Source organism: Erithacus rubecula (genome assembly GCF_903797595.1).
Source record: "Erithacus rubecula genome assembly, chromosome: 3".
NCBI lineage: Eukaryota > Metazoa > Chordata > Aves > Passeriformes > Muscicapidae > Erithacus > Erithacus rubecula.
This window is the reverse complement of record NC_136689.1, coordinates 127,518,992-127,542,644: the sequence shown is the minus strand read 5'-3', so window position 1 is coordinate 127,542,644 and position 23,653 is coordinate 127,518,992. Positions and strand designations below refer to the sequence as shown.

At 40.4% G+C, this 23,653-nt stretch overlaps 1 protein-coding gene across 13 annotated transcripts in view; it reads right to left on the bottom strand.

Annotated features, from left to right (window-relative positions):
- Positions 1 to 2,248: 2,248 nt before the first annotated feature.
- The window catches only part of VPS13B (vacuolar protein sorting 13 homolog B), a 425,465-nt gene continuing 404,060 nt past the window's right edge, over positions 2,249 to 23,653 (bottom strand). For all 13 annotated transcript variants that reach the window (XM_079302470.1, XM_079302474.1, XM_079302464.1 and 10 more), the window contains 6 exons: positions 21,030 to 21,206; positions 19,908 to 20,078; positions 13,210 to 13,386; positions 10,671 to 10,773; positions 9,766 to 10,015; positions 2,249 to 4,242 (listed from right to left, as the gene is read on the bottom strand). In XM_079302470.1, coding sequence (XP_079158596.1) covers positions 3,997 to 4,242; positions 9,766 to 10,015; positions 10,671 to 10,773; positions 13,210 to 13,386; positions 19,908 to 20,078; positions 21,030 to 21,206 — 1,124 coding nt within the window. In that variant the 3' untranslated portion in view covers positions 2,249 to 3,996. The remainder of the gene's footprint in view (positions 4,243 to 9,765; positions 10,016 to 10,670; positions 10,774 to 13,209; positions 13,387 to 19,907; positions 20,079 to 21,029; positions 21,207 to 23,653) is intronic.

Here is a 23,653-nt window from a genome sequence, read left to right as displayed (position 1 = left end):
TCTTTAATATCTGGAAGTAGTCAGCTAAGCATACTTTGGATCTGTGCTATGTTCTGTGCAGTCTGAGACACGATGCTCTGTCTTGGGCCATGGTAACCTGTTGGTGAGAACAGGCTGTCATTGCCTGATGCTCAGGATGAAGAAGGGACTAGGGCTGCAGCTCTTGTTTGCTGAATAAGGGTACTTAGGAGAGCAGGCAAAAGCTGACTGCATGAAAGGAAGGAAGTCTTTGTATGAAGCAGCATGACAAATTAAGCCATCTGTGTTGTATTTGAAGGTCTTTGGTTCAAATCCTGTTTGGAGTAACTCTTATTATTTTACATGGATCATTAACTACTTAACACTTAATAGGTATCCTTGAACAACATTTGGACTAATGAAAGCACATAAGTAATGTATGTGATCCAGAACATTTTATACAGCAACATGGGATTTTCTTTAAATTTCCCATGCAGACAGTGCTTCCTTTAAGCAAAGAAAGGATTTGACATTAGTGAAGCAGGGGAAACCATCTAGTAATCAAAATACCCCAACTCCTATAAATGTAAACCAGAGCTTAACAACAGCAAATGATACCCATTTATCTTCCCAATGTACAGTATAAACAGTGTATGCCATTAAGTACTGACTAACATTTTCTCAGGCCTGTCTGCAGGTTTTAATAGCCAGGGGTCTTCAGTCTTACTGACAGCTTCAGAGGCAAAGAAACTTGCTACTGCCAGGTGTGCAGGATAACAGGCATGACTTCCCTTGTCAGTCTAGGCCCTGTATTCTTCACAGTTGCTATGAATTAATTTGCTGTTAAATTCTTTCTTCTGAACTGTTGTAGCCAGCAGCAGTTATTGTAGTCTGTGTTCCTTCAGCTACCAGCTCATGTGATTTAAAGAGATGGGTTTTGTGACTGAAGGCAATTTTTGACAGGTAAGGGGAGCTCAGGGATGTCTCTGGCTAAAATGTATTTAAGAGAGAAAGGCGAGTTCTAACTTGTGTGGCTGTGCTTTGAGAGCCTGCAGGCTGCTTTCTGGATGCAGTCTGGTTTCACACTGGATACAAGGCAAGTACTTCCCTTAGCAGGCAATGCCAACCAATCCACAGCTTGCTTTTCTCTGGAGTAGGAAGGGAGTGCAAAGCTGGATACCTAACCTGCTTTTCTGAAATCAGCACCAACCTATCATTTTTCCTTTCGTTTTTTTTTTTTTTCTTTGTCAACAAGAGTTCAGCTAATTCTATCATACAAAGAATTGGAGTAGGACATAACATAGTACAAGACCTGTGAGTTAGACCTTAATCAGTTGCTTGTTACAGGGTCTGGCATTCTGTTTCTAGGAGATGCAGAGCTGAAAAACATGCTTGGCTGCTCTTGGAGGCCATCCCAAGTGTCTGAAGGTTTTTGCTATATTTATGTATTAAATGATATATAAAAAGGAATTATTTGACCTGAACTGCTTTGGGAAAGGTCTTGCCTGACTATGCCTTAAAATTTTTTGGCTAGCTTACTTTATTCTCGAGTGTTTGAGGAGTGATTGATTGTTCTGGAAGCAAACTCAAAAGATAGATTTGAAGTTGTGAGCTCTCCAGGTCTGAAGAGCGTTATGAGAGCAGGCATGTTTTAAGAGTACACATTGCACTGCTTTAGCAGCTAAGTACAGGCAGCTGCTCTTTGGACAACTTTGTTTTCATAGTTCACACAGCTCATATGTAGGAGAGGTTGATTTATGTGCCGTCCCACTCGTTTCCATACATGTGGTCAGAAGGGGGAGAAAGAAGCTGCATAATGCAGTAAAGATGCAGCTCAATTCACTGCAGAAAAGTGTAATTTAAGCAAGTGTTTATTCCAGAAGGATGTAATTCAGGAAAAACACAAATGTATTTTAAAACAATGGCTGAAATCTGCAAACTTTTAGAAGTTAAACTGCTGTTCCTCATTTTTTACAGGTGTGTTTGCATCCCCTTGGCTTGTCTGTGTACTCCATAAATAAGGAACAGATTAGCCTAATTGAAACGGTGACTGCAGTGCTGTTTTGATTCAGTTAGTCACAAAAGCATAAAACTTTTCAGCACACGTTTTTGGCAAGTTAGTCACCAGTTTTTACTTCCAAAGTATTGTCACGTTCTATTGCATTTTCTGGTACACTACAAAGTCCAGTGACCAACTGGGATCTAATGGGGCCCTCATGAAGCTTGTACATCAGTCTTGTCATTGTTCTACATCATGCACCTCAATGAATTAACAGCTCACAAAAACAAGTATTACAGGAATAGCTTTATTATCTTTAAACAATTTAATTATATTACAATTTATCCATTAATATGCAAAATTAGAAGTATTAAACAACTTCCATAAAATATTCAGGAATGAAGCGCATGTGTGTATATACATATACTCTTTTAAACAGTGTTATTTAAACAATGACTAAGTTATTAAATTATTGTATGAAATGTTGATAATGGATGGGCTTATTTCACAGTCAGAAAAGGACAATGCAGAACCCAGCCTCCTTAATTCTCAGTAGATGAGCAACACAGCTTTTAGAAATACCTTTTAACAAAACAGAACTCAAGAAAAAAACACTGCAGTTACTACATTCTTATTTACTGTGCATTTGGTCATATCAAGTATTGGTAGAAGTTACTAGCTGTAAAGCATATGCTCCAAATGGTGATCAGATTTTATTCCAGTTTTTAACTCCAATTCCAGCCATGTTCAGGAATCTCCAGACAAAATTCATTTCGGTAAGCATATAGAAAAAGAAAAGTTAACATGCATAGTTGGAAACCAAGTAAACTTTTGGTTTTAAAATGAAACTGCCATTGCCAGATTTAGTTTATAAAGTTATCTAATTGTGCCCAGAGACTGCATTCTTGTCTACTACAAGACATACAAGTATTTAACATGTATTTGTAAGCGTATTGAGATGGCATCATTAACTATTACTGTAATTGGTGCCTGTGGGTCCATAGTTTCCAATCAACTTTAAGGAAATCTCACTTTGCTTAGTACATATTTGAAAGGTCATGTTTCTAAATATTCCTGTTTTTATCAATACAAAGATGATAAGCATAAAATGAATTAGGGCTGAAGGGAGCACATACAATGTCGTGGTGGCAGATCAGAAATATGCAGGACCCCACAAGGTGTACTTAGCACCTGCACATCTGGGTTACAGTGAGCTCGGAGATTTTAAGGAGACAGCTCTGTTTCTTAAATTTTTGAACTGCATGTTACTGGCTTCCAGCTAATGAACAGACAATGCACAGTCATACATACATTGAAAGTACTTCTGAAAACTTGATGGTGGATAAAATAAAGTTTCTGTATACAGACAGTTTTAAAAATAAAGTCATGTTGTAGTTCATGTTTTGTTCTCCAAACCACACAAAGGCACTAGTTTACATTATGGACTAATGTCCTGCAAACCTTCAGTCAAATAAAGGAAGCTATTTTAAGGTTAAAGTGGTGCTAAAACCCAGCTGTCACTAGTAACTTAAAACAGCCACACTGGGTTTTTCAGATTTAGTGGGGGAAAATGTTTTGCCTCAGGACGCACATGTTGGGAGAGTGTGGGTGTGGGGGGAAAGGCTCAGCCTTGAGCAAGTTTTTACAGCTGAGTTATAAACCTGGTTTATAACAGAAACTGGCAGACCCTAAAGTATGATATAGAGGTATTGATACACATTTCTGTGTGTGGTAAAAATGTCCGTATGCACGTCATTTTCCCCCATTCTCTAATTTTTGGTTATCAAAAAGGATTTTGATGAAGCTGTAGTCCAAGGCTGTTCCTTCTCACTTTATTCATTTGCCAGAACACTTTCCTTCCAGCACTAGTATTTTGGCTAAGGAGCAGGAATGTTGTCAAGATTAGAAAAGCTATTGGGCTTTGCTATCAATTTCTACCTCCCCAAAAATTATATGCATCTCTACTTGATGTTGGTTACTGCAGAGAAAGCATTGCTTTCAAACTGATACAGTATTACTACACGAACCACAAATAACTATTAATGAAATCCTTTCCTCAAGGCTTTATTTTTCACCATGGTGAATTTGCTAATGAACACTTGGGCAAAATTTGGGTCAACTACATAGTGGTAGGTTTTTGTTACAGTCAGGGGCTGCTCGGCAGCCAGGCCGTGCGGGGCTGGCGCGGTGGCCGCGCTGGGCGCCAGGTGACACGATGTCTTTGTGATGTACTCCACGAGGCGGCTGTACTGCTGCTCTGACAGCCTCTCCCTGGCTCCCTCGGCCTGAAACCACACAAGACACAGTGCTGAGTATCTTACAGTAACTGAACTATGCAGCAAGGACAGTAACTTCCACATTTGCCTGATAAAAATCTTCCTGCCTGAGATCTTACAATAGTTTAAAGGATTTTTTAATCATGAATGTTCTCCTGTAGTTGAGTCCCTGGTGAATTAGTCCACTCCTCTGCTGTTTTGGACTTCTGAGAAGCTCTAACTCTGCCACAGAAAATTTAAGCAGTATCTTTTGAGAATTGGTCTAGAGTAGAACTTTGCAACAGTTCAACTCCTTGTACACAGTAAAGGCATTGAAACCCCTTTTAGAAAAATGTCAGTAGCTCTTGGCTTATCATACAGAAATTCTATTTAGATAAAATATTTTAGTCTTTTACTCCATTTAAAATGAAGATTAGAAGCTACCTTTGAGGTGAATGTTCTGTGGCAGGATATATCCATCTGCTTCTGGCAACAAAACCCCCATTCACACAAGGACATTTTTCTAAACAAAAGGGTTTTACTAAAGATGATTTGGGCATTTTGTTTCTGGAGAAGGCATTAAGGGATCTGTGTATTGCAGGCTGAAATAGGTAGAGGTTGCTTAAGGTCCTAGCAAGAGGAATGCAAGCGACCTACCTTAGTGGAAAAAATACAGTAAAACAAATATTGTCATCTATTATATAGTTCCAACCAGATAAATTACTACCCAGAAAAGCTATGGGCAAACCTGGCTTTGGAAGATCAATCTTCCGTGCCCTTATGTTTGAAGATGACTATGACTAGCTTGAGAAGGGAAGGCAAACAAGCAGGCATGAGCTGGTTGCATGATTTCAAAAACACTGTATTTCAGAATTCCAAACCATGGATACTACAGTAGTATGACAAGATAAGTCACTCAAAACAGAAGTTATTTCCAAAATATGACAATGAAGAAAAAGGCAGCAGCTGTAATAGGGCTAGGGTTTGATGCTTCCTTATTTTACACTTGGAGAACTGCTGACCAGTTCAATTTTGTAGAATTTAAAATTTTCTTGCTGGACACAAAGGATTTAAAGACTTCTATTTTCTGCCTGTCTTTCAGGGAGTTTTACAGGTCGTGCTAGATAAAATTATATTTTCAAACAGTATCATTAGATTCAATTTAACATCCACAATCAATATCTTATCATGTCTCTGTACAGCAAGACTCATTTAAATACTCTGTTGCTTATTTGAAGAAAGAATTAATATGATTGATAGATAGTGACAGGTGTCACATTCACATGAAAAAGTCCCCTCTGTTTTTTTTTTTTACTATGCCTTTGGAGATGGATTTGCTGTGCAGTGAGTAGAAACACTCCTGTTTTCAATCATCATCACAAAATTGCTAAAGGAAGCAGGCTCATGAACAAGCTCAGAAGTTTAAGGTTGAAGTCTATGCCTAGAAACAGTGGAAGTGATGAAACGGGCAGGGGAAATGGTTGTTTCCATGAACGACCTTAAGGGAGGGAAAAATCAGAAGGCAGACTGCTGCAGCAGACTCAGAGCTAACGTGGAGAATGTGTCTGAACCACGTCTTTGGTCTGGTGGCTCAGTAAAAGTAGCTCAGCAATCAGTCTGTTCCAGCAGTTGAAAGGAGAGAAATATGCCAATAGCCACCTATGCAAACTGGATTTTAAGTTACAGGGTAAATCTTGCATGGAGGTGGCTTCATATTTTTTCCTGATTTCTCCTAGGGAGGTAAGCCCAGGGACAGGTGGGTTCTGCCTCCACAATGACCAGAAGATCCAGCTCACCAAAGGAGATAGAAATGGTGCTGGCATCCCACTCACCTACTTCTGTGAACCCATTCTTCATTCAGTCCAGCCTATTTTCCACAGATACAGCATAATTATTCAGGAGGAAATATTAACTATGGTTGGATGGTCTTCCAAAGTAACTGGGACCCTGCTTGCTTTTAGACGACTTAATCTGTAACCATCTGCTTCTGCAGCCAGTTTCAGTTTGGCTTATATTTTTAAGACAAGAAAAATCTGGAATTGTTGTTACTCTACATTTTTTCCTAAATGGGACCTAAGATTGTCACTAAGTGCCCTCGCTGCTTTGAACATTTATCATGTTAATATCCAGATCACTCAAGGATTCAAAACTTGATCAAGGCTTGCTTAATGCACCTCCTACAGGAGTATTACAGGTATCATGTCCCTTCATATTACAAGGCCATACTTTTGGGTTAAGAACTCCAGTATTTTTCTAAAATTCCTCCCATTATGGTTTATAATGAAAAAGCCTTCAGCAATTCTAACTCCACAGCAGCTACAGCATCTGTGCTGTGCAGTCCAGACGGATATAGCAATGATTTACTCCTCTGTGCACACTGATTAAGGAGATCCTGCTCTTTAGGATTTTTTTTTCCATTGCTTTGAGAAATCCAAAGATTGGTTTTCTGCTCCAAAGATGATAACACATAGGACTCACGAAAAAAAAATCTGGAATATCTGAAATTCCAGGGCCCTTCAATTTTTTGTTGATTTCTTGATGTCATGAGCTATAGCAAGAGCAGCTGGAAGAACAGGCCTTTTGAGTTTGACATCTGTCTGGAAACAAGCAGTGTCTCAATTACTTTGGAAGATAATCCAAATACAATTAATGCTTCCCTTTCAATAACAAACTTGTCAGTGCCAGAGTTTTTAAGAATCCATCCAGGCTATTCCTATCCAGATGGATTAAGTTATATATTGTGGAGGCGAACAAGGCATCAGGCAAACCTATTGCTGAAGGAGTCAAAATATGCTCTATAACATCTCTGGTGATTACAGCTGTAGAATAACTCATGTTTTGTTTCTTAACTGTTCCAAGAAGTTTAGGAGAGGGAATGAGAGAAACTGTTTTGGGCAGAGCTGAAACAAAACTTTTGGCAATTGTTTTTGTGAGCAGTAATGCAAAAAAGTGGACTTTTATAGCCTTGAAATGAAATGTTTCAATTTGTTGTATTATTTCTAGCATCTTTGACTAAATTAATCAGAAAAATAGAGATAACTTTCATTTGGTAACATTAGCTCTGTTTTGCTAAACTCAAAATAACATTTTGGTTGACCTGACTGGGCATTTTCTAGCTAAAAATTGAGGCCATCTTTGCAAATTTCATTGTGCAGAGACATGTCTGCACTTCAGCTGAGGACACCTTCAGTGCAACACAATGGCCTGCTACTAACACTGAGGAGTTGTGCCTAGTGAGGCATCACTCTGCAGCTTCCAGGCTGCTGATCTGCAAGTCACAACTTGCTCCTCCTAAGGTTCCTTGTCCTAATCACATCTGCAGACTTTGTAGAAGCTCTTGTCAGGAAGCTGAAGGGAAGCTCTGGCTCCCATCAGCACCAGTGCTGCATGTGACACCCAGAACACAGACTCAGCTGCAGAAAGGAAATCACCAAGTATGGGATCTCCCAATCCACTAAAAAACCACAGTAAATACTAGTTACAAAACACTCTAAGTAATTACTAAAACTGTATATGAATCTTTTATTGTGTAGCTGCCTTAGCTGCCTTAACATTAAAAAAACCCAATTTTTTTGTTCTCTGTTTCTTTCAACTGCTCCTCCTCACAGCATATTTCTTTAAATTTTTACATGAATTTCAGTATCAGTGTCTGTGTTCTGAAGGGTTATTTTGCCAGGTCTGTTTTGTACAGCATCACTCAACTTTTGCTGTGTTGCCATCCCTGACTTGGCTCCCCCCGGGGCATTGGCACTTTTCCCACTTTTCCCAAGCTGTACATTTTCACTGCATTCTCAAGAGCCTGTATCAGCAAAAGAGATGCTGTACTCAGGCTGGGAGCTCAAGGCTTACAGCTCCTAGAGCTGCATTGCTGCACCACTTGAGTAGGACTCCCACATTTTCATCCAGAAGTTTTGAAAAAAATGATGTATTTGATCCAGTACCTCCCAAGGAGGGTGTTATGAGCATGTGTGTGTGGGAAGATTGGACTCTGCCCATGCCATCCATGCAGGGTTGCTCTGTGCATTCAGGGGCCCCACCTGCCCATAAATCCTACACATTCCCAGCTGTAGCAGCTGTGGGGACTAGAATTAGGCTCCCTGTCCCTCACCTTCCCTTCTCCCAAGCAGGCAGACCCTCTGCACCCTTCAGCACCCACTTGCAGTAACCTTAGGGCAAGCTGCCTTTCCCCCACAGCAGCAGCCTTCTCCTCACCCCTTGGAAAACCAGATGCAAAGACAACACTCCAATCCAATAAAAAAAAAAAAAAATCTAGGCTGGTGCTAAAGCTAGGGTTAGGATAGGTTGAGTGTATCCAGTGCCTTAGTGAGAACAACTTTTCTTCTTTTTCCCTCCAGGACAGTAGCTCTGGACTGAGCAGGACAGTCTGGACTCTGATAGTCAGATGTGTGCCTCCACCAACCACTCAGCACTCAGGGACAAAAAAAGCTGAGCTTTGCCCACTGCTTCACAATTTAAGTAATCCCTCATGTAGCTTTGTGGTGAGAGAAGGCAACTTCAGTCAACAGTTCTCTGTGAGACTGAGGTTAGTGGAAAGACAATAAATATAAATAGAGAATTCAGCACTAAAGAAAGCTTTCATAAAAGTATTTGAGTGCTGTCACGACACAGATGAAGTCCTAGCTGTAATCAACAGCAAAACTCTTCAGTGACTTCAGCAAAGTTAGGACTTGACTGAAGGTGCTCCTACTTTTTGTCACACCTCATACTTCAGGGCTTTTATATGTTCTTTTCTTATATTTGAAACAGAAATTTCTGGTATAGCAGTGTATAAACTACCTGGCACACTTCTATAAAAACTGGGACATGCATATTTGGTTTTGAAATGCTCTCTCATATGATTCTACTTGAGAATTTAATACAATAAACATTGTTTCCCGAAAGTGTAAAAATATAACATTCTTCTGCCATTAAAAGAAGATAATTAATCCAAAAAACCTCAGTATACAAATGGCTTAGACATCTTTCAGCATGAAGAGGAAGGGTTTATGCTCTTCCTGGCAAACGCTTGGTGCATGTAATCTCAGAGAAGGACTAATCCAGTTTTAAGCTAGCATTTGCAGAAGGAAGATCTAAGGAAGTAAATACAGCTGTAGCAGAGAGAAGATACTAGCATGCTGAAAGGAGCACCAGCACCACTGAACTGTTAACAGAATTCCCAGAAGAATAAAAGCAATTGTTTTTGCTGGGAATTTGTAGGCATAGAGTGCAATGCTGGCTTGCCAAACAACAAACACCTCGTGCATTATATAGCCATGAGAACCTTTTCAGAAAGGAGGTGGTGCTTACCATGATCTCAGACTTCCTCTACTTTTTCCCTCAGAAAATTTCTGTCCCAGATAGGGTATATCACAATCAATAAGGGGACAGAAGGGAGGAGACACATTCCTTTCATCCAAAGGGCAACACACCAACTATGAGGTGCAGATCTGGTTCAGCACTTGAACCTCTGATTCCCAGCCCAAAGGTGGGTATTCCCACTGCCAAAAGCACCAACATCAGTGTAACATCAGCTTTGAATGAAAAAGTCCTTACCTCCAAGTCAGAAGGCACTCTCTGTTGTTTTAGCTGCACCTTCAGCAGATCTTTTTGCTGCTCATCTTCCAGACAATCGATTTCAGTCACGGGGAATGCCTGCTGCTGTGTGTCTTCACTGATGCTCACGACAAAGAGCACCTCTGAGGTCAGCAGCAGGCAGCCTTCGTGCTGCTGGCCTGATCCACTCACAATCATGACATCTAAGGCCATGTGAACCTCTGGCCTTCCCAGAGACTGCAGCATTTTCCTGCATTATCAGGTTAAAAAAAGAAAAGAAAGATCTAGTCAATGTAGTGCTTTGGATCCTCCAGGGCTTATTTTAATCACTATGTTTTTACTTAAGTCTGTAGCTATCACCTACAGATGTAAAATAAGCTAGGGAATGTACTCCAATACTCCATTACTGAAAGATGTAAGACTTCAGATTTAAAGAATGAATGTGCAATTGTTACTTATCAAAACCCCTTAATCACTCACTGCAAAATTGGCCTAATACCTGTGCTAGGTTATCCTATTTCCCATCCTATTTCCTTGATAATAGAAAAATTACCCTGAGAAGTGGCTTAAAAATTCAGTGCAGAAAATAAAGCTATCTTCACTAACAGCTGTTTCTGGAGATGTGCAGTATTTTTCTTGGGTTCAGTGCAATGATAAATAAGTAAGAACTCACTGAATACCATTAAATAAAGATCAGCTCTGTAGTTTCAAAGCTGGATGCAGATCAGCAGCCCATCATTTGCAGATTGGGTTTCTATGCACTACCTTTGTGTTTAATGTTCCTAAACAAACTGCCATAACTCAGCCTTTCCTAGGGAAGCCTTTCCTGTTAACTTGACCAGAGGCCAGAACCTATTAATAAACAATGTGCATGTAAAAATGAGCAATTGTCTGAATAATGTTACCAGACGTATTTGACGTGGCTGTTTGGAGCCTGCTCAACTCGCTGGTCGTTTGGATGAGAGCGCTGCTTGGGAAGCTGTGAGAGCCCAGCTCCATGCAGAATACCTGTGGTAAGGGAATTCAGGGGGTTTAGTTGCTGTTTCCTACAACACAGTTACGTTTTGCAGTGATGTCATCTGTTTAAAGCAGTTCATAAAATAGTGCAGATCCAAAATGATGTCACATCTCTGGAAGCTGTAGTCAAGATAATTCATTAAATATTACAGTGCAAGAGTTGTGCACTTAACCCTGTGATCTTGCTTTAGAAAGAAACAAAAAAAACCCCACTGTGTGTTCTATGAATCAGCTGTGCACTTGCAATCAAGAGAAACATAACACTCCTGAGAGCCATCACTTCAGAGCAGGATCAGACACATCACTTGGATTTATGTAGAAAAAATCAAGACCATTGTTAACTTTCTTGCTTAATATTAAAATACTTTCATATACGTGTCACAATTGGTACAAATTAGAAGGCGAGTTTGCCTAGATACTGCATTTAAATGTTCAGTTACTTAATCCAGCTGTTAAACACAGATCCATGTACATTTATGAGATCTCCTGGGGCATCTGGTTTATTGTGAATACTTCTTAGTGCCAGCACAGAATGGAGACTACAAGCAGCAGTTAAGCAGGTTTATAGAGACTCTCCAAAGCTGAAGATGATACAGTATGTATGATTTCAGATGGCCTGTAAACATTCAATGATGAGCTATGGTCACCAGAAAGAATGAGTGGATTGCAAAAAAATTCACAAATTAAGTAGTTTTAAATATTTTGACACGACAGACATGGAGTAGATTATGCAGCAAGCACTAGTATGGTTTGGTGCAAAGTTACTCTTTTACAAATATACTTCTTTACAAATAAATGAAGAGATTTTCTTTTGTCTAAGCATTCCAAAGGCATTTTTGCATAAGGGTGTCAATAATTTAGATTCCCTCTTACACAATGGATAATAATTTAAACAAAACATCACCAATGGAAAAAAACCCTTTAATTTTTAGCACACATGTTGATGGTAATACTTAAAAGCAGCATCCCAGTTGTAACAGTTGGCTTACCGAGGTTCTCAGCATTATGTGAGTGAAAATGTTATTTACAGATGGAGACAGAGAGAACATGTGTTTATTTCTGTGTGGTCCTCTACCCCTTGGTCCCCCCCAAGAGTCACAGTCCCACTTCCAATCCAGTTGTGGGTAAGAGTTACTTGAACTCTTGTGTATTTTCCTCTCACGCACTGTCAGCTATTATTGATATAATTTTATGTTTTTTCCTGGCTAACTCTTTTTGTCACATGGTCATGGAAAACATGATGTCTTATATACCATATCTGCAATGAAAATGTCCCTCTACTACTATAAGTTTCTTGGTAAAGACAGCAGCAGAATTAAATCTAGAAATAATAATGTCCTGGGCAGCAAAGCCAACGCAGAGACAACAGAAAAAAAACCTTCTGATTTTGCTGATATGGGTTTTACACCTATGAGATGTGTAATTTGGGAGAACAGTTGTTATTTATGCTCATACAAACAAGATAATGTTGATTTGAAAGAATTCTAATAATTGTTCATTATTTTTTTTACCAAATGGAATGAACTGTGAATATTATGGGAAGCATTCTAAACCTTAAGCTCCACAGGAACTACTCATATTCTAGTGAACACAGCACAAGCATAAATATTGATGGTGATTAAAGGCTTAAACTTTCAAGGTTTGTCTGGTATGATTAGTGAGATGGAATTATTGACATATTGTCCTTCTATGAATTTCCTGCTTCTCTTCCCTGACTCCCTCCAACCACCATTTCTTCTCAAATATTCAAACTGAAAATGATTTATTGATACTGGAAACAAATAAATTAGTGTATTTTGATTTTTTTCAAACATCTTTTATGCTTTTTCTTTGTCCAGAATTGTTCCAATCAATTTGGAAGGATTTAGCCCCACTGCCATTAAGTGCTAAGTCTAGCTGGAAACCCCACCTCTGGTTGCTCTAAGATTAGCCATGTATCTGAAAACAGGACTGTCTTCTTGTGAAGCTCCACTTTAAAGGAGATGCTCCTACTACACGACTCACTTCTTTCTCCCAGGAATGTACCTCACTCTTTGTGTACAGACAGCCCAACTCTCCCTGCCATAACAAAGCAATCTCAAAATAACGCTCTAATTGGACATAGTGTTGCTCTAATCCTTTTATGTCAAAAACTATTTTGCAAGCACATATGTTTCTGTAACTAATTCCACTGTATTCCAAGAATTACTTCATGCTTTCTGCATTCCATGTTTCTGTGGCTGTACATGGCTGATCAGTAACACGAGAGAGAAGCACAACACGATGGCGTTTCAGAAAAGCAGCAGAGCATTTGTAAGTATTTAGCGGTGGCATTTCTAAACCTTTCTCTAAGTCACACAATACTGAGCTGGATAAGTAAGAGACAGCAGGTTGCCTCTGATTAGCATTTTAAAATTGAACTGGAGGTGTTGGAAATACGACACTCACCGTAACCTGTCTGGGAGACGAGCTCAGCTGCCCCTCCAATGGGCTTTGTGAAGACGCCCATGATTCCCTTCCCCACACCCGAGATGACCCCTCTGGCTTTATGCCCAGCAGAAGCTTGGGCCTCAGACACTCGCTGAAAATTCTGCATCGGCTGATCCACAATCCCAGCAATTGCACCTGAAAAAACAAGAGTCTCCAGTAAGTAGTGAAGATAAATATTCTGGAATAAGAGGAAATCTCACAACTGGACCTGAATATTGTTTGGATTAGAGACTGTACCCCATTCTTATACAGCTATTTAGCATGTGACTAATTAGTTAAACACTTTCTCAGCTTTAGTTAAGTTAGATCTTAACCTTTTTCTTTTAAACATTTAGATCACCCAACCTTACAGTACGTTTCCATCTTTCAACTATTCATGCTAAATGCCTTTGCTGAGTTAATTTAATTTGGCTCATTCTGGGTCACAATTCTGAAAATGCTGGGCTAGGAATAAAATCCTCCAGTTTTAGATGACTTGAGATGCTATGAAAATGAGATTTTCATGTAAGTGAGAGATTGACTTCATGAGAATAAAACCTGCTTGTATTCAATAGATCATTTTTATATGCTCTTCCACTGCCAGAAATGTTCATAAGCTAATGCAACTTTTGATATATTACTAAGATTAGCAGAATTAGACTTTGAGACTTTTTGTTACTTTTTTTGTGAAAACCATCATATTTTACTTTAATGCGCACGGGTCAAACTTTTACAAGTGACACAGTGACCTTCCCAGCTTTTAGTATCAACAGAGAACTTCAACTTAAATCTTCCTAAATGTAAACAGGTATGTGAGGTGGTACATTTCTTTGATCTTGAGTTTATGCTAGCCACTTAACCAGAGACATGTCTCTAGTTGTTGTAATTTTGATAGATAAGCTCTTTGGAGATGGCTGAGGGTACAAGGACTGGACAAAGCGACCCGAGCTGCTTTGCTCAGTGAAAAGCAAGTCTGCACACTTCTCGGTCAGCTCTCAGTTTGCACCTGCAGCTGCAAATATCAAGATCAAACAATTATTTAAGGAGTAGGGCTGAGTGTCACCCTGGTTACTAGGCATTTTCACTGCAACCTAGACATCTTTGAAAGTTCTGCTTTGTATGTGGAAGGAAATCCAGGCATAATTCCCCAGATTCGGACAATCGCAACCGAGGTATTTGGCCCCATGTGTTCACCAGCCTGACGTGCACTAGGCAGTGAGCTGCTAACTGCTTTTCAGATGGTTTTAGTTACTGTCACTGGATAAATGAAGAAATTGCTGACTTTGAACAACTAGAACTAATATTGTATTTGTGCACAGTCACTGTCCAAAGAAAAGACAAGGATGAGAAGCAGCACACATTTCATCAGATCCTTGTCCCTGGGATACTATCTATCAGGAATTCAAGAAACTCGCATCCCCCATAAATGCCTTCCTCTTCTCTTGAAGAGAATTTTTCCAAACTCTGCAGGACTAGCCTTTTGACAAATGTATAGTATTTCCACAGAAAATGCTGGTCTATCTTTGAAGTGATGCCTGGTTTTAATTGAGGTCACTCACTGAAGCTGAGTGTGCAGCTGAACATTCACCTTTTGTACCACAAAGGCCATGAAGCTTTTTCCTTAATGCCATGCCATTGAAACGAGACAATTTTAAATTTTTTACTACTTACCAGCTGCTCCTGCTGCTTGAATAAAATAATATCCCAACACCACATTACACAATTGGGATTGTTTGTCATCTTTTGTGCAATTGGGATGCATTTGAGGGCATTAAAAATACTTGGTGTACTGCTAAGTTACAATATTATATTATCCTGTGACCTCCTTCACCCTATCTATTGAGGTCATCCACAACAACTGCACTTTCAGAACAGAAGTTATTGCCTTATAAAATGTAATCCACCTAAGTCCTAGCACTAGTAAATTATTTACTGCAATATACTTGAGCAAAGTTATAAGGTAATAATAAATAAGAGCCCACTCCAAAGGACCTGTGGTATGCTCCAGGCACTGCTCAGCTGGAATTAGGCTCCGAGGACAAGGAAACAGAATGGAAACTGCTGTGCTTGTGTTATATAAAAATATTTATATAGTGTCCCAAATAATCTATAAGCTTAATTAGCCAGTTTTTAGTAATTCCACGGTTTTGGTTACTCTGGCATTTTATGCATGCTCTGAACTTGTCTGTGAAGACATTGCCCTTTTGTATTTCAAATACTTTGGCAAGTCTTTTCTACCTGCAAAAAAAACATAAACAGTGATCTTCTCTTCCTCTGTAATTCCTTATCTTGAATTGCAACTCACTGCCCTAACTCACTTATGTGCCGTGGCCATGCCCACAAATCACAAAATAACTATAACCTACTCCTTTCATTAAGGAGTGGCTGGTCCTAGCACCCTTGTGTGGGGAATTCAGATCTGTGCAGCTCCTTTCCTGTGTGCAGCATGTGTCAGCAAAGGAAGAAAACCATAGGCCAAAAAAACCTGAGCAACCTCAAAACCCAGCAACAGAGAGAGTGGTGAGGTTCAAGGCACTCCTCACAGCAGAAACTGTGCAAAGCACATCTTCCCTGTGCCCCTGTGGCTTCTTTCACTCTAACAGAGTTCTTGGTAGGAGGGATAGAATTACCACAGAAAGTCTCTCCTCGACAGATTTCAGTAGGGCATCAGGAAAGCAGAGCATGGAACCACATGTAGTGGTTCCTCCCTTCCCACTCTCATTCTCACATGGTGCTCTAATGCTGTCCCTGTCCTTTCCCTGTAATGTCCCTTGACCAGTATTTTTTCAATTAAATGAAACTATTCTCCATTTTTCTTTTTTTCTTTTTCTTACCCATGGCATTTGATTTTATATGCATGTCCACATATGTACACACAGATTATGCATGTATAAAGAAAACCTCAATAAAATTAAACACCAAAGCAACAAAACAAAAACATATTCTTCCATTACTTGACCAAAGAGGTTCCAGCAACAACATAACATCTGCTAAACATCAGATGGGGTGCACTCTGCTTAATACATGTTGCTCAGTAACAATAAAAAAGTTACTTTGATAGCTACAAAATTCAGATAGCTCAGAGTATATCACTGGATTGCTTCAAGGAGAATTTGATTACGGGCAGCAACTGGTTTGTGCACAGACAGACAAAGTTTGGTGAACGCAGAACAGTTTACAGACCTTGCAAAGCTTGGATTGCTTGTGACAAACTCTTTCAGAGCAAGACATAATTGGAAAAAATCCCCCACTAAGAGAAACTGGCCACGCTTTGCCATGAGGCTGGAAGCTGGCCAAGCTGAAGCCATTTTGTTTCTTTTTCTCTGTTGTCTTTCAGGACTGCTGCAAGTGTTTCACACCAAAAATAGGTCTGAGACATAATCTCATCACAGCAAACATCACATAAAAATACAGCTCAAAGAAAAGAGCACCTGTTGCCATGCATTAATGCAGTTGCACAATTAGTGTGTGGAATAGCACACAATTTCAGGATTAGCACTGGCTCGTGGTATCTTGTGTTGCAGATAGGCAAACACAGAGTGGCCCTGACTTAATGATAGTGTACGGCAAGAACAGCCACCACCACCTGTAATAACAAAAATCTGAGCTTCTGAAACACAGGCTTTGCCTTCTCTACCAGGTCAGTTACACTGTCAGGCAATATGGCTCAATTCACCTCCCCAAAGCAGGAAGGAGTAACTGAAATGTTAAGCACTTTTGCCACTGTAAAAAACAGCTTTTTGAATAGTTGTCAGCTTTTTGGTTATTTGGATATGCTCAACTTCCTGAAGACAGCTACTTCAATATAATATTTTTCAGTAGGACCAGAAGATGAAAATACAACCTATAGTTTCAACAGTCTCTTTTATATGCTTATAAGTTATTATTTTAAGTTTGACCTTGTCACGCAAAATGCAAAAGATAGTTCCTCGGTGGGGAGTCAATCATCTAAATATTTTACAAACAATTTCCCTGCATTTTTTCCTACACATATAAAAGAAAAAAACACCTATCATAAGCTTTCATGCACAAGTGTTACTAAAATGACCCAGAAATCTCCCCCAAACTAGAAAAGAAGACAACAGCTGGCCAAAGATAACAATCAAATCAAACAACACCCTGACAGTGCTTGAGTCATTTAAAATGAGACAGGACAAAGCACTTAAGAATGTACCACAGGGAACAACTTGCACTGAGGAGGAGACGAGAGTACATGATTTTGGCCCAGATTCAGCAAAGCTCTTAAGCACATGCTTAAGTGCTCTGCTGAATCAGGGCCACTGTGAGCCAGATTTTCAGAAAATCAGAAAGGCAACTTTACTTTCTGGGTAGATACCACAACGTATCGGTGAACCGAGGGCTCTTACTTGGCTTCACCTAGGAACAAAATCAGCATTTGCCATTGTCCTAGCTGCCTGCACGGGTCAGATGCTTTTATGAACATGAGTATTGTGACCATCGTAGAAATCTTCTTCACACTTTTCAATTTTACAATTAGAAAGTCACAGAATTTACGGCTTCACATACTTGTGCTCTCTGCATTTCTGTGCTCATCAAACTTTTCATCCTTGTGAAGGAAAATTACTGCAGCTCCACTTCACTTTGTTATGTATGTAGAACCTCAAGAGTTTTTAGAGTAAGCGTGTTCATATTTATTCTGAACGTGCTGGGGAAAAAAGCAGCACAGTCATACCATCCGTTCAACTACGACTGGTTTGTTTTTTTTGGGAAGTCACAATACTCTTTAAATTAAATGGTCAGGACAAGTAGCAGCTTTCTGACACATTTGTAAAAATTGAAACATAGGTCTATTCATAATTTAGGTCTTGACATAATTTATATGAATGCTGCTGCCTACACAGAGGAAATACAATTTTAAAGAATCAGATCTAATTAAAAAACTGATACAAAGTAAGTGGAATATTTCTGATTTCTCCCTTAGTTCTACACTCATCACATCCAGCTATACAGTAACTGTAGCTATTTATCTGGGTGCTCCACTGACTCCACTGCTTCGAAAAGAGGGATTTAGCAGGGAGCAATCTCTAAATAATAATAACGGTGGGAATAATAACAGTGGGAATAAAACAAGACCCTAGCTTGTGGAGAAACACTGTTTAAATACTAATATGAAGCTGTAAGTTTCTAACATGAAGTCTGATTTCTTAGGAAATCAGGACTCTGGAATTCAGCTGTTTTTTTGTTTTGCTTTAACTCGGGTGTGCTGCCGCTATCCACAGAATCCTTGTGCGCAGGGAGGGGCAGGAATGGCGCGTTTGTGCAGGGATGTGAGGAGTCCCCAGCTTTCCTGAACAGCAGAAACTTTGATTTGTTACACCCAAAGTTACAAAGTTTTGCTCTTTACTTCAGGCTTATGTTTTTAGCTCTGAAGGGCCCTGGTGTGTCACCTCGATGTTTTATTAATAACTGAGCCAAGATCACCAAACCATTTCACCAGCACACACAGCAGGCTGACACAGTGCTTCTAAAACTATAATCTTCCACCCAGCAACTCAACCTGACTGCCCTTAGCCCAATAAAACAAGTGGGAAAAATAAAACCTGCTCCAAACTGCCTTTGATTTGCAACACCAGTAACAGCTTACTTTTGGGACAGTGGCTACTAATACGTGGAATTTCTCCTTCATGCACATTTCTCCCAGGATACTCGCTTGCCGGTTTACAGGCATTATCAAATGACAGTGCTTCACATCATCTAATGTTATTGCTTAAAATAATTCCCAGCAACTTAACCCAAACTTGTAACATTTTTACCACTTCCTCTTTGGGGCTTTCAGGGTTGCGGTTGCAAATTTAGGAGTTGTGTACACTACTGAAGATTAGGAAACAGGACAAATCCTTTCAAGCTTCAGCTCTTCTAACCTCTTGCACTGGACTGCTTTTGGTCACTTTGATCTCTAAGAGATTCATACTGTTTAATACACACTGAGGAACTCTGCCAAACAATACAGTTCTGCATTCCTTTGCTGTGTGACAAGTCGAAGTAACCTAGAAAATCCAGCCCCTTACTGCAAAACTTCTTGCAGAGACTTTTTCCACTGTGGGTTAGTTTTCAAATTTTTAGGTACTATTTTGAAACAGATAGAGTAATCTTTACTTCTAACCAAACCACTTGGCTGCTTGATGAATAAAATTACACTGAATCAGGATGATCTGGGTCTCTTTGCAAAAGCAGAATTCCTCATCAAAGCTTACTTAACATCTGCACTAAGTTGAAGTGGTTTTCAAACAAACCCAAGAATTTCTGATATCTACAGTGCTGCAAAAACAAGCAGGTTCAGAAGGCATTCCTATAATTAATCGGAAAGTAAACATCAGCATGATGACGTCTTCGTGTTGAATTAGTTACAAGTCACGCTGCCCGATGCAGAATTATTCTTTTTTTCCTGCTCAGATCCACATCATGTACGAGTGAAAATATTATTTCACAAAGAAAGTGCAAACCCATTCTACATCTGCAATTATTTTATCAGCAAAAATCATACACAAAAGTCACTGAATCCTGATAAACAGTATCTAGTATACATACTGTGAGGCTTTTACACAAAAAGACATCAACCCTCCAGAATTTGAAATTATAACTCACAGTTAGAAAAGGCTAGTGAGCAGATCAGAAAACAGTATTATCACTTAACTTGATAGTTAATAGTACATTACCTAGAAGGCTAATGCCTAAACGAGAGAGCCCCTGTCTCAGTCCTTCTCCCAGGCTCTCTGGAAGCTGCCTTCTCCATTCTTCTTGTCTGTTGTAATGCTCCTCATCCAGTGACAGCCTATCCATATTCCGAGCAAGACTTGTTGCCAGATTGGTAATTGACGTCAGTGTACCTAAATGCACGGAGATACACATTTGGGTCTGGATCAAAATGCTTTAATTTAAACCACGGAGACATTGTATGCCTCACTGCAAGACTGAGCATAGGAGCAGAACAGCAAGTCAAGTGAACAGTCACCCATGTGTAACATGCTTTACTATTTGTTAAGCATCACCACGCTGCTGCTATGGTCCGTGTCACGCTTTTTACATTAGCCTGCTCCAGGTTTGCTCGGTTGGTGGGAACAGAAACTCATCTGAACACCCTTCTCTAGTTCCCTGATTTGTGTAAGGGCTAATCTAAATGGAGAGGGGGCTGATGGAAAGGTAAACAAATATTTACAGAGCCGCGAGGCCGTGTCCTGCGGGAGGCTGGGAGCAGCAGCCAGCGCCGGGGCAGGCGCGGCGGCTGAGCCACACGATGGCACTGTTTGTACAGCTTTGCACAGGAACGGCTCCTCCTGCTCCCATGGCAGGCCAGCCCCACTGGCAAACCCCATCCCTCTACTCACACAGCTATGACAACTGTATCCACTTCTTTTTTTTTTTTTTAATAATAAATATGAGGAGGCGATCGAGTGTAGAATTTCTGATGGCTAGCTAAAGTGCAGAACACCTTTAATATTTCTGCAGTTATCACATGAAATATTTGCTGAGTGAATATCTATTTCCCACTGGGAGGTTTAAAATTCTGAAGTTTCTGAAACATTCTCATGCACTGCAGTAAAGTGGTGATCTGTTTAATACATGAAACATTGCATGTGAGCTTGTAACCCTCTTAGCTCAGTTAAACAGAAACTGTTTGGTTTTTGAGCCCTGGTACCAGGAATTTCAACTGGCACTGTCAGAGCAGCACAAGACATGGCAGGGCCAGGAGACTGAAGGATGGACATATTTTATTGCTTAAAACTTTAACAATGCATGACAACAAAGCAGTAGTTAAAGTAATAAAGTGAAAGCTCTACCTTTGGAAATGTGTTTTACAAATGATGTTGTTCCTCTGGAAACTCCACTGACAAACGCTCCTGGGCCTCTGGTCAGACCTTCATAGGGGAGCCTAAAGAAATCAGCTATGCCATTCCCTATGCTTCTCACCAGACTGGCCGGGCTTCCAAGAATTTCCAACGATCCGACAACCCAGCCTGTGCGGAGAAACAAGACACGTGTTACAGCTGCAAAAACTGCAGAAGCAGCAGTTGTGAAAAGGTTATTCCTTAATTATCTTTTTCACACTAGAATTCATTGCATTATGAACTTCCTTTGAGCAAAACACAGGAAATAACTCATCCACTATGAATTCAGAAATGGCAATCTTTCATACTTCGTAAATCAAAGAAATCCTTTTGGCAAACTCACAAATAGCTTTAGAATTACTTCCTTCCAGGAGCTTCCCGTATTTCTGCTAAAAGTGTGTGAGGGAGGCAGATGCAAGAGCCTCAGAGCTACAGAGGAACGGGACTGCTAGCTCAGATGGTCGGGTTGGTTTTTAGACACTATAAGGCAGCGCTGTGATTTCACATCCTTACGTGATAGAATTGTGACAGGGAGTTTACACTGATACAATGTACTGCTTTACGGGAGTGTGCAGGTCAATTGCTTGATGGAGTGTTAGGAAAAGGGATGCAGATTTTTGACAAGTGCTTAAGAAGTTATTTTAAATCCACCCCAACCCTTCTAAGCTGATCATTTTCTTTCAGAGTGCAGTGAAAGCCAGACAAATGTCTTCTGCTCAGTACAGTTGTGTAAACAGCAATGACATCTACATGCTGATTAGGTTACTCATAGGGGAGTATTCCTTATGCATATCCCAGGAGAAGTATCTGCAGATCTGGTTTCCTATATAAACGCAGGGTTGCCAGCAGCTTGCTGGATGGCTGAGCACGCAGCAATCTGTTGCTGGAAAGCTATTTGCAGGTCTTGTCTTTCTCAGGCTGGTAGGCAGCAGATTTATTAGGGAAACAGTGCTGCATAACTCTTTTTTTGGCAGCCCAGAGAGAGCAATTCAGAAATGGCAATAAATGTGAAACAGGAACTGTTTGGTCTTTGAGCCCTGGTACCACGAATTTCAGCTGGCACTGTCAGAGCAGCACAAGGTGTGACAGGGCCAGGAGACTGAAGGATGGACACACTGGCCTCCTGCTCTCCCATGAGAGCCCTTGATCTGCGCTCTGCCCTCCTCATTCCCATCTCATCATTGAAAACTCCTGCTGTCCAGATGCTTTCCTTGTTTTCTTTTAACCCCTCCCAGTCATTCCTGTGGAAGGCTGAATCATGAAACTCAACCGAAGAGAAAATGTTACTCATCTGAATTGAATTAATCTCATACTATCATTCTAAGCTCCCGGAAAATCTATTATTCTTGTTGAATCTGTCCCACATTTCAGTTCTGGCAGGTTGAGAACTCTGGTACTTGTAATACAAAAAGTGGGAACCAGAGTGGACATAAGAGAGAGGGGGGTATGGACTACAAAAACCAAACCCAAGTGCTACTGGCGAGACAATGAACAGAGCAGCAACACACACTGTGGCCCCGCTGTCCTGCAAAGGAGCATCCCCTGGCAGGCCTTTCCTGCCAGGACCAGGGGAAGCCAGAGCTCCAGGCTGGGTCTGCAATTCTCTCACTGTAGGATTTTTAATAAATTATCTTTGCCACTGTGTGAAGTGCTGAAAAGCTGTAGGGGTGGGGGAGGTGGGTACAGATGGGAGAGATCCTCTTTCTGCTTTTTCTGATCAATATTCTTGCAGTAATTTCTTAGAGCCTTTTTTTCCCCTAAATATTCTTGACATTCCTTGTCCTATGTGGTGGTGTGATGCAAAGTGGCTACAGGGCACTGCAGCTTAGTGCCTTGGTGCCCTGCAACATCCCCAGCAGGCACCACCTGCCTGGGACATGGGGGACTTCAACTCCATTTGCCGCATTTCAGGAATGTAAAACAGATAAAAACCAGAAATTAAAAGAATGAAACACAAACCTGAGGGGTTGCTTGGTATGGCACAGATGGTTTGTTGTAACCTGTCCCTGCCTGTCAGGTTTGGGAAGCTCTGGATGGATCGTGCTCACCCTTGGAGAGTGTATGGGAACAGTGACCTGCAGCATGGGTGACCCTCCTTGGCCAACACTCAGAGCAAACCCAATGGCTCCTCACTGCCAGCTTGGACCACCCAACCCAAGCAGGAAGGTGTGGGAGTAAGTCAGGAATAGGAGAATTAGGAACCAGGAACAACCCCTCAATTCACAGGCTCTGTGAGGCAGTTTACTTTGCATAAATACAGTATCATATCAGGTTACCATTTCCCACTTGTGTAGGAATGATATCCACTGTCATGACTGTATTAGCAGAGAGCCACTGAATTTTCTTTAGAGGCAACTGTAGGGTTAGATGTGGTACCACTGATATTTTTAAATAGAATTTTATTAACTTTTATATAGGGGACAACTCAATTAGAGAAGGAGATTTCCATTGCAAATGGTTTGAGATAAGCAATGTTAATCAGCATATTTGAACAGAGCTCTCCTGCCCCATTCATGGCTTTGATGGATTCATTTGCAACACATAGGGCAGCCTAATGCACCCCATTCAGAAAGCTT